This window comes from Chionomys nivalis, chromosome 2 (genome assembly GCF_950005125.1).
Source record: "Chionomys nivalis chromosome 2, mChiNiv1.1, whole genome shotgun sequence".
Lineage (NCBI taxonomy): Eukaryota > Metazoa > Chordata > Mammalia > Rodentia > Cricetidae > Chionomys > Chionomys nivalis.
The window spans coordinates 5,148,934-5,162,621 of record NC_080087.1 but is presented as its reverse complement, the minus strand read 5'-3'; the positions used below and the strand labels follow the sequence as shown (position 1 = coordinate 5,162,621).

The following is a 13,688-nucleotide window of genomic DNA, read 5'->3' as shown; positions in this document are numbered from 1 at the left end:
ATATGCATGGATTCTTGCATATGTACTTGTTCACACATGCACGCTCTCAGCACTTTCCAGAAGGCCATGGGTGGCCTTGTTTGAATGGACGCTATACCTGTCTGCTTCTGTCACACCAAGCTTTGTACTGGGCTTTGACATTTGCTTAGAGTTGATCACTTTGGTGGGTTACTGTTTCCTTTTTCCTGAAAAGACTCCTCGAACAGTGCTCTGCAGTCTCAAAGAATCCGCTCCACCCTGCAGGCCCTTGAGAGTGAGGTGGTACTGGTGGACATCCCAGGAATCTGTGCTCCCTCACAGCACCTCCTCTATGCTCTGAGAGCTTTCTGACTGTGTTTTCAGTTGGGCTCAGATATGGAGGCCACCCAATCTGTCCCCAGACCTTCTCCTGAGGTGGCTGGTTTCATGCTGGCAGGATGGTGCCTATGGTACCAGGAAGAGGCAGGGTTCTCCGTGTTAGTATGTGGAGCTGTGCTAAGACTGCCTCTTGCGGCCACATCCCTATCCGGACCCCAGAGTCTGCTTACTGTAGAGATCAAATGTTTACTTTAGGAATACTTCCAAATTCAAGGAGTTCTGTGTATGATTCCACTTTCGCATTCCAGTCCCAGACCGCTCTTCCCTGTATTCTCTCACACCTGAAAAGACGGTGCAGCTGACAGTGTCTTCGGGTTTAACGGGTTTCCTCCGGGCATTGTGCCAGCAGCTGTGGGCATTGGTATGACAGCAGTCAACACCTGGCTTCATGTCCATCCCTCGTCGGTGTCTGAGCCGTGAGGGCTAAACATACATTTCAAGAAAATGTAGGTGTCATTTTATGCCTTGACGATTACTTATCTCGGAGATGTGCACAGAAGGAAGAGGAACACATGAAAAATTCGTTTAAATACCAGGATGTAATCCTGAGAGAAACTTCTAGAAGCAGTTGCCTAGGAGGTCTTAGCCTTCAGAAATGAGCATGGTGGGAAGTTGAGGTGGTCATGTAGAGCCACAAAGCCTGGCCGTCTTTTGTTCCTGCTTCCTGCCACATTCTCTTGGATGACCCCAGATGGGTGTCCTGCTGAAGGACCGCAAGGAAGTGGTCAGACTGAGCAGCTGCTGCCATGGTTTCTGAGGACCAGTAATGGGATGACAGCTCTATAAGGCCCCTCATGATCTCAAGGGTGGCAAAATGACAGTGGGGAGCTCTCCTGTCCCCTGGGAGAGGTGTCTCCCTGGAACTTGGGCTGTCGCTGGCTCTGGTCACAATTTGATTTCTTTGTGACAGTGGCCAGCTAGAAGTGGACAAAGATATCCTCTCAGCGTGTCCCGTGTCAGTACTGTTCACAGGCAGCCTCTGTCCTGGGTGATTTTCTCGGTGGAGTTCTCATCCCTTCACAGGGGAAATTTTATATCATAAACTTGAGACCTCTAAAAACATAATGGGGAGAGGCAGTCAAACGCGACACCTCTCCAAAGTAAGTTTAACTTAAATAGAAAGGATTACAATAAAAATACCACAGACTCCAGCAGTTTTCTGAGCTGTGTTTATGTGGGGCAGCAGCCAGCCCAGGCGGCAAACACAGAGCTGGAGGAGAGGGTACCGTTCACACATGCATTCTTAAAGACAGGTGGCCATCACACACCTCTGACACATTGGGGTTCAGGTGAGACCCCCAGAGGCTGATTTGTGTCCATTTGTGGTCAGTGAATTTCATCTGCTGGGGTTATATCTTCACCTAAGACCTGGGTGTAAGGAATTAACACAAGGGCTGGCATCTATGCCTAGGGTGGCTTACGCCACCAGGTGTTGCTTACCTGGTCCCTAAAGCCCAGTAGGTGACCTCTCCTGACCTGCATGTCAACCAGGGGAGGAATAGCGTATGGGAATGGACCCCACCGCCTGAGATCCAGGCACAGCATTGGCTGTCTCAGGGTGAGTTGTATCAGGCCTGATCATTTCTGTCCTGTGTCAGAGACAACCAATGCTGTGGACTCTGTAAGACCCTTGTGAGCCCGGCTCCCCTGAGTGAGATGAAGTCAGGACATCAAGTTTTCCTTTTTGCCCCTTCAGGAAGTTTCCACCCAGCCTTTGCCTGTGTTCCGCTGGTGTGGAAGCTGGCCCTGCTGTAGAACGTTCCAGTACAGCTGGCATCTGTATTTTGAGGCCATTTCTACATATTTTTGTGGGTGACAGATTTGTGGGGCTGTCCCGTTTGCATGTGCTGGTTTGGAAATATTTTATTCCACATTTAATTAAATAGGATTAAAATGTTGTCCGCGTCTCATGTCACGATTTGACATTGACCCTGGCTGGAATTGCAGTGGTTTAGGCCGATGGATTTTTCTCGTGTTTTCATAGAAATTTGTGGAGTTTGTGTTTTCAGAACTCAGAAAACACATTAATATTTTTCTTTTGATCTGAGACCAATATGGCTGCTGTTCTTTTCAACAAAATCTCTGGAACTGAATCAGAAAAAAAAAGGGGAGAGAAACGAGGAAAATAAAGGAAAAGGCCACATGCTAGGAAGTCTTGGAGTTATTTTGAGGTTTCTGGGAACAAAGTTATAATGGATTTCTGAAGACAGCTCCCTGGAAGGTCTCTAGACCAAGTGCTTGATGTGGACTCGTGTGGGGTGAGAGAGAGAGATGCAGGTGTTTTGCCTGCCGACCTCGTCCTCCTGTGCCCACTGCCCATCAGTTCCAGGATCCTTGACATAGCAGAGATATAACCCCGGTCTCTGGGAAGGCCTAAGGGGCCTGGGCTCACGATTGGCCAGGGGCAGACAACCCTGTGACAGGGATACAAGGTTGTCCTTGCTCTGAGTTATCACTGTCAGGACAGGTCACAGTGCCCTCAGCACCATTATTTAACAGAGATTAAAAACCGATCCTTGAACTTCCAACTAAGCTCAGCTCTCCAGCTGTTCTGAGTCCCCCAAGATGGAGAAACCAGAGCTGGAGAGGCCCAGGAGTAAGGATCCTTCCACAGTGGCGTGGAGAGCACTCTGTCTCCCTCCAAAACGATCAGTAAGAGAGCTGAATGGGAGCTCTCCCCACCCGAAGGCTTCCTCTTTCTAACCCACTTCTGCTGGTGGACAACTAGACACTAGAAGCCGGGTCACGAGCTTTTACCTCTTGTCTGTACACATTTATGATCCCACCTTTGAAGATGGCAACCCCATGCTCAGGAAACACCGAGGCAGGCTGGGAAGCATGCAGCCTCATGTGGGGTTGGGTTGACCTGTGGGAATAGCCTGGATTGTTCTGCTGGCTGCTGCCATGATGGGTGGACCCACCTGCATCCCACTGAGGAAGTTAGCTGACCACAAGAGCTCAAGGTGAGGGCACATGTGTGTTCATGTATGCAGGTGTGAGTGTGTGCCTGTACACAGGTGCGAGTGTGAGCACACACAAGTACACATGCAAGCACACAGGTCGAAGTGTGGGTGCAGTGTGTACAGCATAAGAGAGGGTGTGCTTAGCTTTGCTCCTGAGTGTGCCTGAGAGTCTGTTACTCTGCTCTGTTCTGTACCTGGCCTGAATTTCTTTGTTTCCAAGGATATATACTGTCCTCCGAGACATCAGCTCTGCCCTAGGAGTCCCTAGCCCTGCCCGTTGGTCCCTTGCTGCAGCCCCACCTGCACCAGGCTTAGCTTCCATTGCTGCTGTCTTCATAGACTTGAGAAGTCACTATAGGAACTTTGTCCCTTTCCCAGACAAGCCTGGGCCAGAAACACAAGCAAAAGCCATGGAATGTTTAGCTAGAAATGGCCTTTCCTCTTTGCTCCACTGCGACCTCAGGGTGCAGCTTCCATGGGGACACAGAGGCCCTCGGGCACAGCCTTGACCAGGCTCTCCCATTGGAGGGTTGGCAGTCTACCCTTTCCTCTGGGAACCAGGGACTGCATCATCCATTTTTGACGTGCCAGGAGTGATGTGGTTTCTTGTGGCAGAGACAGTGATGGTCAGAGGCCCCTTGTTTACACGCTGTAGAAACGTGTTAGATCCTTTACCACACAGTGGAGAGACTCGTTGCTTACCTTCGTGTCCCTTCACAGCGCTGATTGTATGCGGCGTTTCCCAGTTACATTCTTTATGTTCTATCTTATGAATCGAGGATGAATTTTTGTCTCTGTTCCTCTAGCTCTGTAATCATATATATTTTTTCCACACTGTCATATGAAGGACTAACTGTTCTGCTATCATCGGTGCAGGACAAGTTGTTTTAGCTGATTGCCACTAGAGACGACAGTGATCTGCCTCTGCTCCCCACCACAACACCCCACTGTACGGATGGGAAGTGTGCTTCCAAACCAAGGGCCACAGTAGTATTGTCTTTTCTTTTTTCTTTTTTTTTCCAGTCTGGCCTTAAATTGCAAGTGGGTAAAGTCTAAGTATTACAGCGTAGGAACACAGTGTCTGCCTTTACTTGCGGCAGTGAACATCAAAGGCAGGCTCTTCTCATCTGTCATTTCTGTGGCCACTACACAGAGCCACAGGGAAGAGCAGGGACAACTGTTCCTGACCCTAGAGAGTTCACATGGCCGGTCATTGCAGTAACTATGGCGACTGAGTGGCCCATAGACTCAGACCTGTGTCCTCATCTGCCACACCAGTTCCAAGTCTGGTCTGGCTGCCCTGTCCCATGCTAGAAGGCACCAAGGCATTTACCCACCTCTGAGAGGAGCTGGCGCCTCACAGGACACTTGTGAGAGGCTGTACTGTTTTAGTTGTTCTTGTTATCAGTTTGACACAAGCTGGAATTATCTGGGAAGAAAAACCTTAGTTGAGAAAATGTCTCCATAAGATTGCCTGTAGGCAAGCCTGTGAGGGCATTTTCTTGATTAATAATTGCTGTGGGAAGGTCCAACCCATAATGGGTGTGGCCACTCCTGGGCAGATAGTTCTGGGTTCTATAAGAAAGCTGGTTAAGCAAGCCAGTAAGCAGCATTCCTCCATGGCCTCTGCTTGGGTTTCTTCCTCCAGGTTCCTGCTTGAGTTCCTGCCCTGGCTTCCTTCAACGATGGGCTGTAACATGGATGTTTAAACCAAATAGACCCTTTGCTTTCCAAGTTACTCCTGCTCATGGTGCTGATCACGGCGATAGAAAAAGCAAAGACAGAAACACTGTCTGTAGTTTGGCATGCAACATCTCAGCATGGGCAGGCATGAGCAGAGACCTGGGGCTGTTGGTCCTCACATGCTCCCCAACAGGGGTTCCTGAAGGAGGTGCCCACTGTGCCGAGACCCTGAGCTGCCTCTTCACACAATGCACCCTGACTGCTCCTTTGCGACCCTTCTCACCAAGATTCCTCGGTAGAAGCCATCATTGCTTGGTTATTGTTTGAGTGGCTTCAACAAGAAGGGAAATTATTTGCTTCCGACTTTTTAAAAAAATAGCAGAAATAACCACAGCACCCCTCTGTCCATTGCTTCTTCCAAGCAAGAGCCGATTTCCGGGCTAATATAAATGTATACATCAACAATCATGTGACTGCCTGGGATCTGTTTTACTCTTCAATTGAGACTGGGGGAAAAAGTTGCTTCCAAAATGTATTGGTATTAACAATTTACCAAAATCTTCTGTTTGGATATTGTTAGTGGTGCCTGGCTGTTTTATTTGTAAAGTCTTGGCTCTGTCAGGTCAGAGCAAAAGGTGTCAGAATGTCTAATTAAATTTGCACCAAAGATATTTTCTCTGTTCTAGTGAAAAGTAAATTACATACAATTAGGTAATTAAATTATTAATACATTTATTGAATTGAAATTTTCTTTTGTGCATGTGTCTGTGTGAATATATTTGTGTACGTATGTTTGTGTGAGTATATGCTCTGTCCTGTGTGTTTGTGTGTGTGTGTGTATCAACAGATGTCAAAGGAGGGCATTGGATCCCCTGGAGCTGAAGTTACACATGGTTGTGAGCTGCCCAAAGAAATGATCTTGGGCCCTCTGGAAGAGCAGCCAGTGCTCTTAACTGCTAAGTCATCCCTCCAGCCCTAGCAAGAATATTGAAATTGGAATTTTTAGTTAAGTTGAATTTTCCTATGACATAGAAATTATCCATAGTTTTAAAAGTACCAAGAGTTGTGTTTGCTAGGATGGCCAGGGCCATTTAAAAGGAGAGGAGATACACATGAGCGAATATGTACGTGAAGCATTTGAACCCTTGTCCTGCCTGTGGGATGTGAGGCAGTGCAGCCAGCGTGAAGGTCTCAGAAGCTTTTCCACAGCCAACAAGGTCTTCGGCGGCACAGCAATGCTGCCCCCGTGTTTAAACCCAGAGGACGTGAAAGCAGGTACTCAGAGCTGACCTGCCAATACTCAGAGTGGCAGGTATGTGATCCCGCAAGATGGGATAAGCTGTCCGTGGATGAGCAAACCTGAAAATGCTGGCTCTTGGTCCGTGATGAAGCTGGGGTTTGCTGTGAGAAACTATAGGCATGTGGTTAGTTCTCCATATACAATGTCCAGACTAGGCAAGTCCATGGATGAGGAAAGGGGCGGGGATGGAAGGTGTCTATGTATTGCACACAGAAGTCTCCCCAGGGTAGCAGTCCCAACCCGAAGGTGGAGAGGATGGATGGAGGCGGCAGTGTGCCGTGGTCACCCGCCATCAGGAATGCAGTAAATGCCACTGACCTGAACTGGAAAATGGCTGAGGAGGAAGATTTTATGTGCTGTTCAGTGGTACCATGGTGATATTTATTTTGCTTAGGTTTTGAGGATTTACGATTCAGACAGAAACTAAAGGCCCTGGGTAAACTCTCTCAGCAAGGGTCCTGGACAGGAGAGTTGTTTATTGTCTAAAGAATCTGTATGAGTGTAAAGAATAAAAAACAGTAAGATAAGCTAAACACCAGTGAATGAAATTCTGCTAAAAGAATATTTCTATTCTGTTCTGCCAAAAGTGACTCAAAATTTAGGTTTGGAAAAAACACAATGTTCAAGGTGTGTAAGAGTTTGATTTCTGTGTGGCTGGGAACATCAGGGCATAATAGTTTAGAGCCAGGGGAAGAATACAAGGAGATTGTAGTGTGACCCCATGAGCATCTGGGAGAGGTCGGAAAGAACTGATTTAGGTGTGTGATAGGTTAAACACTCACTATGCAGGACAGGTTAGATGCTGCCCCAAGGGGATGGAGCATCAACAGCAAGCTGCCTCCTCTGCTCTTAGAACAAGAGACCCTTCCTCTCAGCCTGTCAGTTGTCACATAGCAGATGAGACCATTCCCCGAGCTTGCTGCCCCAAGTCCTTGGCTAAAGGACTGAAATCCCACAATACTATGTTGCCATTTCGGGCTGCAGATCCCCCACAGACCCGGCCATGGGAGGATGGGTCTCCCTGGCGGAGACCTTGAACAGACCTGACAGCAAATGTCTGAAGGAAGGCATGAAGAGAGGTGGCCTTGGCCGTCAGGGGTGGTAGGTTTCTGACCTTCTGATGTCACAGGTTTTATGGTGCATTGAAACCAAGTACTGGCTTAAAAAGATGGTGCATTCAATAAAGGGATATCTTAGACTCATGAAGACTTGAGTTCAATTCCCACTTCCCACATAAAACCTGGAAATAACCACGTATGCTTATGATCCCTGCTTTGGGGAGGCAGAGACAGGGGGATGCCTGGAGCTTCCTGGCCAAGCAGCCTAGTCAAATGGGTGTAAGCGCCAGGTTCAGAGAGAAACCCTGTTTCAGGTAGAGCGATGGAAGAAGGACAAGGATGTCACCTCTGACCTTCACATGCTCAGGTGTCCCCTACAACCTCTGTCTCTGTCTGTCTGTCTGTCTGTCTGTCTGTCTGTCTCACACATGTTCTTTCTCTCCTATGCACACATATACTTTGTACCCCCCTCACACTCCTCTCTGTCTCTATCTCTGTCTCTGTCTCTCTGTCTCTGTCTCTCTCTCTCTCTGTCTGTCTCTGTCTCTCTCTCTGTCTCTCTGTCTCTCTCTGTCTCTGTCTGTCTGTCTGTCTCTCTCTCTCTCTCTCACACACACATACACACACACAAACACACTTTAAAAAGTAAAATATATACCAGGAGCACCTGATGCCAGGCCAGAGGCCAAGATGGCAGGAGGCTGGAGCAGGCGGAGGGCGCCTCTCAGAAGTGCAGGACTATGACAGCTACACACTGTGTCTGATGTGCCAATGACCCAAGAAAGGGCCTGAGAAAGTCTAGAAGACCATGATCTCTGTCTGAAAAGTTTCTGCAGAGTCACCTATGTCCCCTGGAGCTGCTGCGCCAAAGTTGATGTCTCCGGTCAGTTCCCCCAGTGACAATGTAGGTTGTGGGTCCTGGGAGTGAGTGTGGAGAGAAGAGGAACAGGCAGTTAGGATGAGGTGTCTGCTGGAGGCTGCAGGGTATTTCAACCATGAGGCCCGAGTGTTGGCAGCTGATCCTCCTCCGGGACTGAATTCAGTGTGGCTGGTGCGACGGTTAAACAGAAGAAGGCTGGAGGTCATGGCGGCAGACCTCGCCGTGTTTGGGTGGACTTGCTTCTTAGGACTGTTCCCCTCTTTGCAGCATCATGGGATGGGTCCCAGTTCATGTTAGACCCACCCCCAGCGCCTCCTTGCTGGCATTTGGAATGAGTCAGGAATTCACCTGTGGTTCTCAGATGCCTGCCAGGTCCTGTTCTGCTCAACAGAAGAGAAAAAATAAAAAACAAACTAAAACAAAAACATTCGCTCTCCCTCCATGAGAACTTAACTCACCAGTGTTCCTGTGTTCATGTGTTCAGATACATTTTTCCCTAGATGGGAATCAAATGTATTTTAAAATTTTAAAAATTACATTATATTTATTTGCATGTATGTCTGTCTTACCATCATCCATCCATTCATCTATGATGTATGCGAGTTGCCAGTGTGTGTGTGTGCGCATGTGCACACACACACACCCTATAGTACAAAGGATAACTTGTAAGAGTTGTTTTTTTTTTTTTTCCTTCCACTATGTGGGTACTGGGAATTGAACTTAGGTCAACGAATTTGTTGGCATGTGCCTTTGCCCACTGAACCATCTTGCTGGCCCTAAATACACTTTTTGTATTCACATGGGGGATTGAGCCCAGCGCCTGATGGACAGAGGCAACGTTTCACCGCTGAACTCCTTGCTTAACCAGCTTAGATGTTTTCAAACTTTCCTGTTTTCAGCAGTCATTGAGTCTCTGGAGTCCTCATGGCTCCTATCACCGAGCAAATCTCTGAGACATCCTCATTTCTGACACGGGCTGTGGGGTGTCTCACTTCTTATCACCATGCTTCCCCGACCACTAGGTACAGATTTTGAGACCCTAGAGATCCAGGTGCAGAGGAAAGAGATGAATCTTGATTCATTTGGAAGGTGGCCTCAGCTCTGCCAGGTGTTGAGCTACAATGGAATATCAGTCCCCAAGCCATGAGGGACCCAGTACCTGCCTCCAAGTCGGTTACCTATGATTTGAGATGAACTGTGTCTCTGGACTCCCGTCTATATCTGGATGCTTCCCAAGGACCTGACAGAGCCTGCCTCTTGTTTTCAGGCATCCAGACTTACCTGCTCCCCATAGACACATTCTGGGGGTGTCCCCGGTCTCCATTTCCTTTGCAACATAGTGCAGGAAATGAACATGCTCTTCCCAGTTCCTGTGGCACAGAGGGAGGCACCTGCTGTGCTGGGGGGGATGGGCAGCATCGTCAACAGCGTGTGCTTGTCTCTTAGAAGTCATCTGTTGTCTTTCCGTCCTGCCCCGGTTTTCCCACAGATGTGTCCAGGTGTGTGGCCGAGAGGAAGTATACCCAGGAGCAGGCCCGGAAGGAGTTCCAACAAGTGTTCATCCCAGAATGCAATGATGATGGTACCTACAGTCAGGTGATTCATGTTCCTGGGAGAGTCTGAGCCTGGGCCAGTGTGGCTGAGGTACCAGCGATGAGGGAGAGTCTGAGCCTGGGCCAGTGTGGCTCAGGTACTAGGGATGGGGGAGGGTGAAGGGAAAGGAGCCAGCGCCATTGAGTGGGAAACAGTCCTCTTGTTCCTGAGATGCCAAGCTCAGGAGCCTCACAGTGTAACAAAGTATGCGAGGGAAGGTTCCAGATCATAGCTAGTACAGGTGTCTGTATCATAGCTCTGGTGTGTGCACCCTTGTGCTGTATGGATATAGCATTGGCAGTTCTCTCAGTGAGGTTCATCAGCCCTGGTCAACTGGCTGAACTCTGGCTTTGACTGTAGCTTAGCTCTTTCATGAGCCCCATGACTCAGCCATCCCACTGAGTCCCCCGTTGGATGCTGCTGCATCAAGCCATGGCTTGCCTATGGTTATGTTGTTAGCCAGACTCAGTGCCAAAAATAGCTTGGTTCTGATTGAGAGAGTCAGTGCTGTGTGAGGGAGAGAGAGAGAGAGCGAGAGAGCGCTGCCTACAGGATGCCACCAGTGTGTGGGTTCTGGGATCAGTAAAAGTAGTCTGTCATTAACACCTGTGACCTCATGGGATGCAAATCCACCTGTCTCAGCATAATCATGCGCCATTTGGGAGACGAGGGGAGACGAAAGACCTGGGGAGGAGTTGGCACTGCCTGATATGGCCTATGCTGTCGTCACGTGAAGGTGAGACAGAGGGTCCTGGGGAACCTAGAAGGTGCTGTAGAGATGCATCTTCACCACTGGACACTGGTCAGCCATGGGCTCACTGAGAGATTCTGGGGAACCTCCTGGTTTCTCCCCGTGTGAGGAGAGGGTTGAGGTTCCTTGCAGCGGACCCAGCTCTCACCGCCATGTATGTAGTAAAGCATATTGGTTCCATGTTCCTCCACACATCTGTGGCAAGACTCGGCACACGGCTCCCATCGAATGCATCACCCAAGCGTCTCAGCCACCCTAAGGCCCCAGAGGTGACTCTGCAGGAGAGCTGTCTGTGGTTAGCTCACCTTCCTGTCTCTTTCCCTGCAGGTCCAGTGTCACAGCTACACGGGTTACTGTTGGTGCGTGACGCCAAACGGGAGGCCCATCAGTGGCACCGCTGTGGCCCACAAGACGCCCAGGTGCCCTGGTAGGTCTGACTTCCTGTTTCTCTTGGTCATGTTGCTCATATTTATCCACAAATAAAGTGGACATTTAGAGAGTGGGGGTGAGTTCGCTGGACACATCACTCCATGTAGACCTGAAGAAGAGTGAGGACTGTTGTCTAGCTGGGGCAGGAGACAGCTCACCCTCGGGACACCCTGGGCTTGAGTCATTTGAAAATACAACCTCAGAGGCTCGAGTCACCAGCTTGAATGACCCATTGTTTTCTTTGGCCAAAAAAAGCAAAAGGTTCCGCTTTTACATACATGGGTTTTCAGAGAGAAAGTGGATCATTCCTTACTGTGCAGTGTCCGGACGTTTATGTGCGATATTTTATTACTCAGACAGGAGCTTGATGTACTGAGAGGAACAGGCTGGCAGGCTCAGTCTATAAAATCGTCCTTTTCCCATTAATATTTTACCAAAAAAGGTTATTAGTGATTCGGATCATTTTTATGTGAAACCGCTCTCCAGCCCAGACCTGACCAACTTGCTGGGGGAGACTGTCTGACGAAGCTGAATGATCTTGTCATCAGAGTTTCTGGGCTGTGGGATGAAAACAGGCAAACCTATTGGCAGTTAGCGACCTAACACAAGTCTGTCATTTAAGGGTTGAAATGTTAGTGTTTGGGTTTGAGTGTCAGATTCATTTTCTATTTAAGGGCAGGCACTGCCTGTCAAGATTCTGTTTGTTATTGTGAGCCAGGCAGAGGAACTGGGCGCAGGTCAGAGCTCATTTCTGTGACCTCAGTATCATGTGGCAAAGTCGATATTTCCATGACCGTTCATCCCTGAAACCCACGTGATGTGTGTCATGCGGAATGGAAATAACGTTTGTTTTATTTCTAAGCTGTTTTGCCACTGACACCTAGAAAGCACTAATTGTTTTTTTCACAAGCTAATGTTTACATTGAATAATTCCTGCACAAACCCGTGGAGGAAAAGACTGGAAGAGATGGATAGTGTCACACGGACCTTGGTGTGACTCCCATCACATGTATCCCCATTTTCACCTGAGTGGCAGTGTTTTGTGTGGAGCCTGCACTCCTGGGAGAAGGACACGGTGACTTTCACGATCCTATCCATGTTGTCAGAAAAGCTAAGCTCTGTGTGAAAGAGCGCCCTAGAGTGGTGTGTAAGATTGTTGTGCGCTGCTGGAACAGCCTTTGCTTCTGGAACAGACGGCACCAGCTTTACTGCCAGGAGTCAGGGGTGTGCGACTGCATGCAAGTGCCCCATTGTCATGGTTCACATTGACTGTCCAGATGGGAGAATTGTATGGCCCTTTGTTTAAAAGCCTGGAGTGTAGTAAGAAGCAAAGGGATTTGGTGGAAAGCTTAAGCCCAGGGTAGTGGCCCCTGACTGCAGCCCTAGCGCTCTGGAGGCAGAGGCAGGAGAATAGAGTTCTAGGCAGGTCTGGGCTCTGTATGAAGACTTTGTCTCCCAAAACAAACCAGGCAAAACATGCAAGTTGGAGAGGCAGGGCTCCCTGGGACGGCTGCCTCCCTTTGAGGGAGTGCTGTGTGTGTGGGTGTGCCCTGTGGTCGGCTGGCTGTCCCCTCCCTCATCAGTGCGGTTGATGTCCGTCCCCACCAGGTTGGAATGACTGATGTATCTGTGTCTCCCACAGAGCAGCTCGCTAGACTTTTTATTCCACAAACCCACAGGAACGAGAGGGAGGGCATTATTCGCCAACATTTCTGGAAACATTATTGGGCTGCGATGAACAACTGAGGGGCTTTGAAATGTAAGGGAGGGCTGTGGGGGAGTTGAGCACCCTCACTCTTACCCCACAGGGATAGAATTCACAATGCACTTTTATATAATCTAATGGACTCCCTTCTACATCATGACACCGTCCCATGGGGTAGTAGAGCCATGGGTGTCACTGTACTTTCGTTTGGGACTCACAGCAGGCTAGGGTGGCCCTGGTTTCCCCTGCAAACCCCAGGGATCTTAAGATTTGGCTATGTCCACATCAGCAGCAGCCAGCAGATGTATAGCATGAGCTGTCCTCCAGCTATAAATGATCTGTTAAAATCGGGTAGAATTTTAGAATTCAGTATGTATCTTTTCCCCTCAAATTCACACCGAATTCACTTTATAAAACTGGAAGCCAAATACTAAATGAGAAGTGAGCAGATTACAGTAAATTTCTGTTAGAAAGTGTGTATGTATATGTATGTGGATGTGTGTACATGTATGTATGTGCATGTTTACATTGGGAGTATGTATGTATGTGTGTATATACATGTGTATATGTATGTGTATATATGAATTTGTGTCTAGGCGTGCTTATTAGGACCATGTGTAAACATGCTCTATAGAAGCCAGGTGGAGATAGGAGTGGATGTCCCTTCTGGGCTTTCATCCGGTGCATGGAGCAGAAGCCCTTCCCAAGTCCTTCTACCCGTAGTTACACCAAGAAGACCTGGGAGAGAGGCATGAGCAGTCATTCATTCCACAGTTGTATGTTGAAAGCCTTGCAGACAGAATATCTCAGTTGCAGAGTGGTCAAAGCAGTAGCATTTTTCTGGAGGATGGTGTCCTTGTGTCTTAGCGCAGGGCAGTGCAGGTTAGAATCCCAGTGGGACTCTCAGAACCCAGGTCTGGAGACAGGAACACTGCAGGTGGCTCTGCGGACCGTCCAAGGAAGTGTGTA

The 13,688-nt window shown here is 48.6% G+C and overlaps 1 protein-coding gene across 2 annotated transcripts in view; it reads left to right on the top strand.

The window, feature by feature from the left end:
* Positions 1 to 13,688, top strand: part of Smoc2 (SPARC related modular calcium binding 2) — a 131,828-nt gene that overhangs the window by 48,092 nt on the left and 70,048 nt on the right. For both annotated transcript variants that reach the window (XM_057761527.1, XM_057761526.1), the window contains exons 3-4: positions 9,731 to 9,837; positions 10,913 to 11,012. In XM_057761527.1, the coding sequence (XP_057617510.1) occupies positions 9,731 to 9,837; positions 10,913 to 11,012 (207 nt within the window). The remainder of the gene's footprint in view (positions 1 to 9,730; positions 9,838 to 10,912; positions 11,013 to 13,688) is intronic.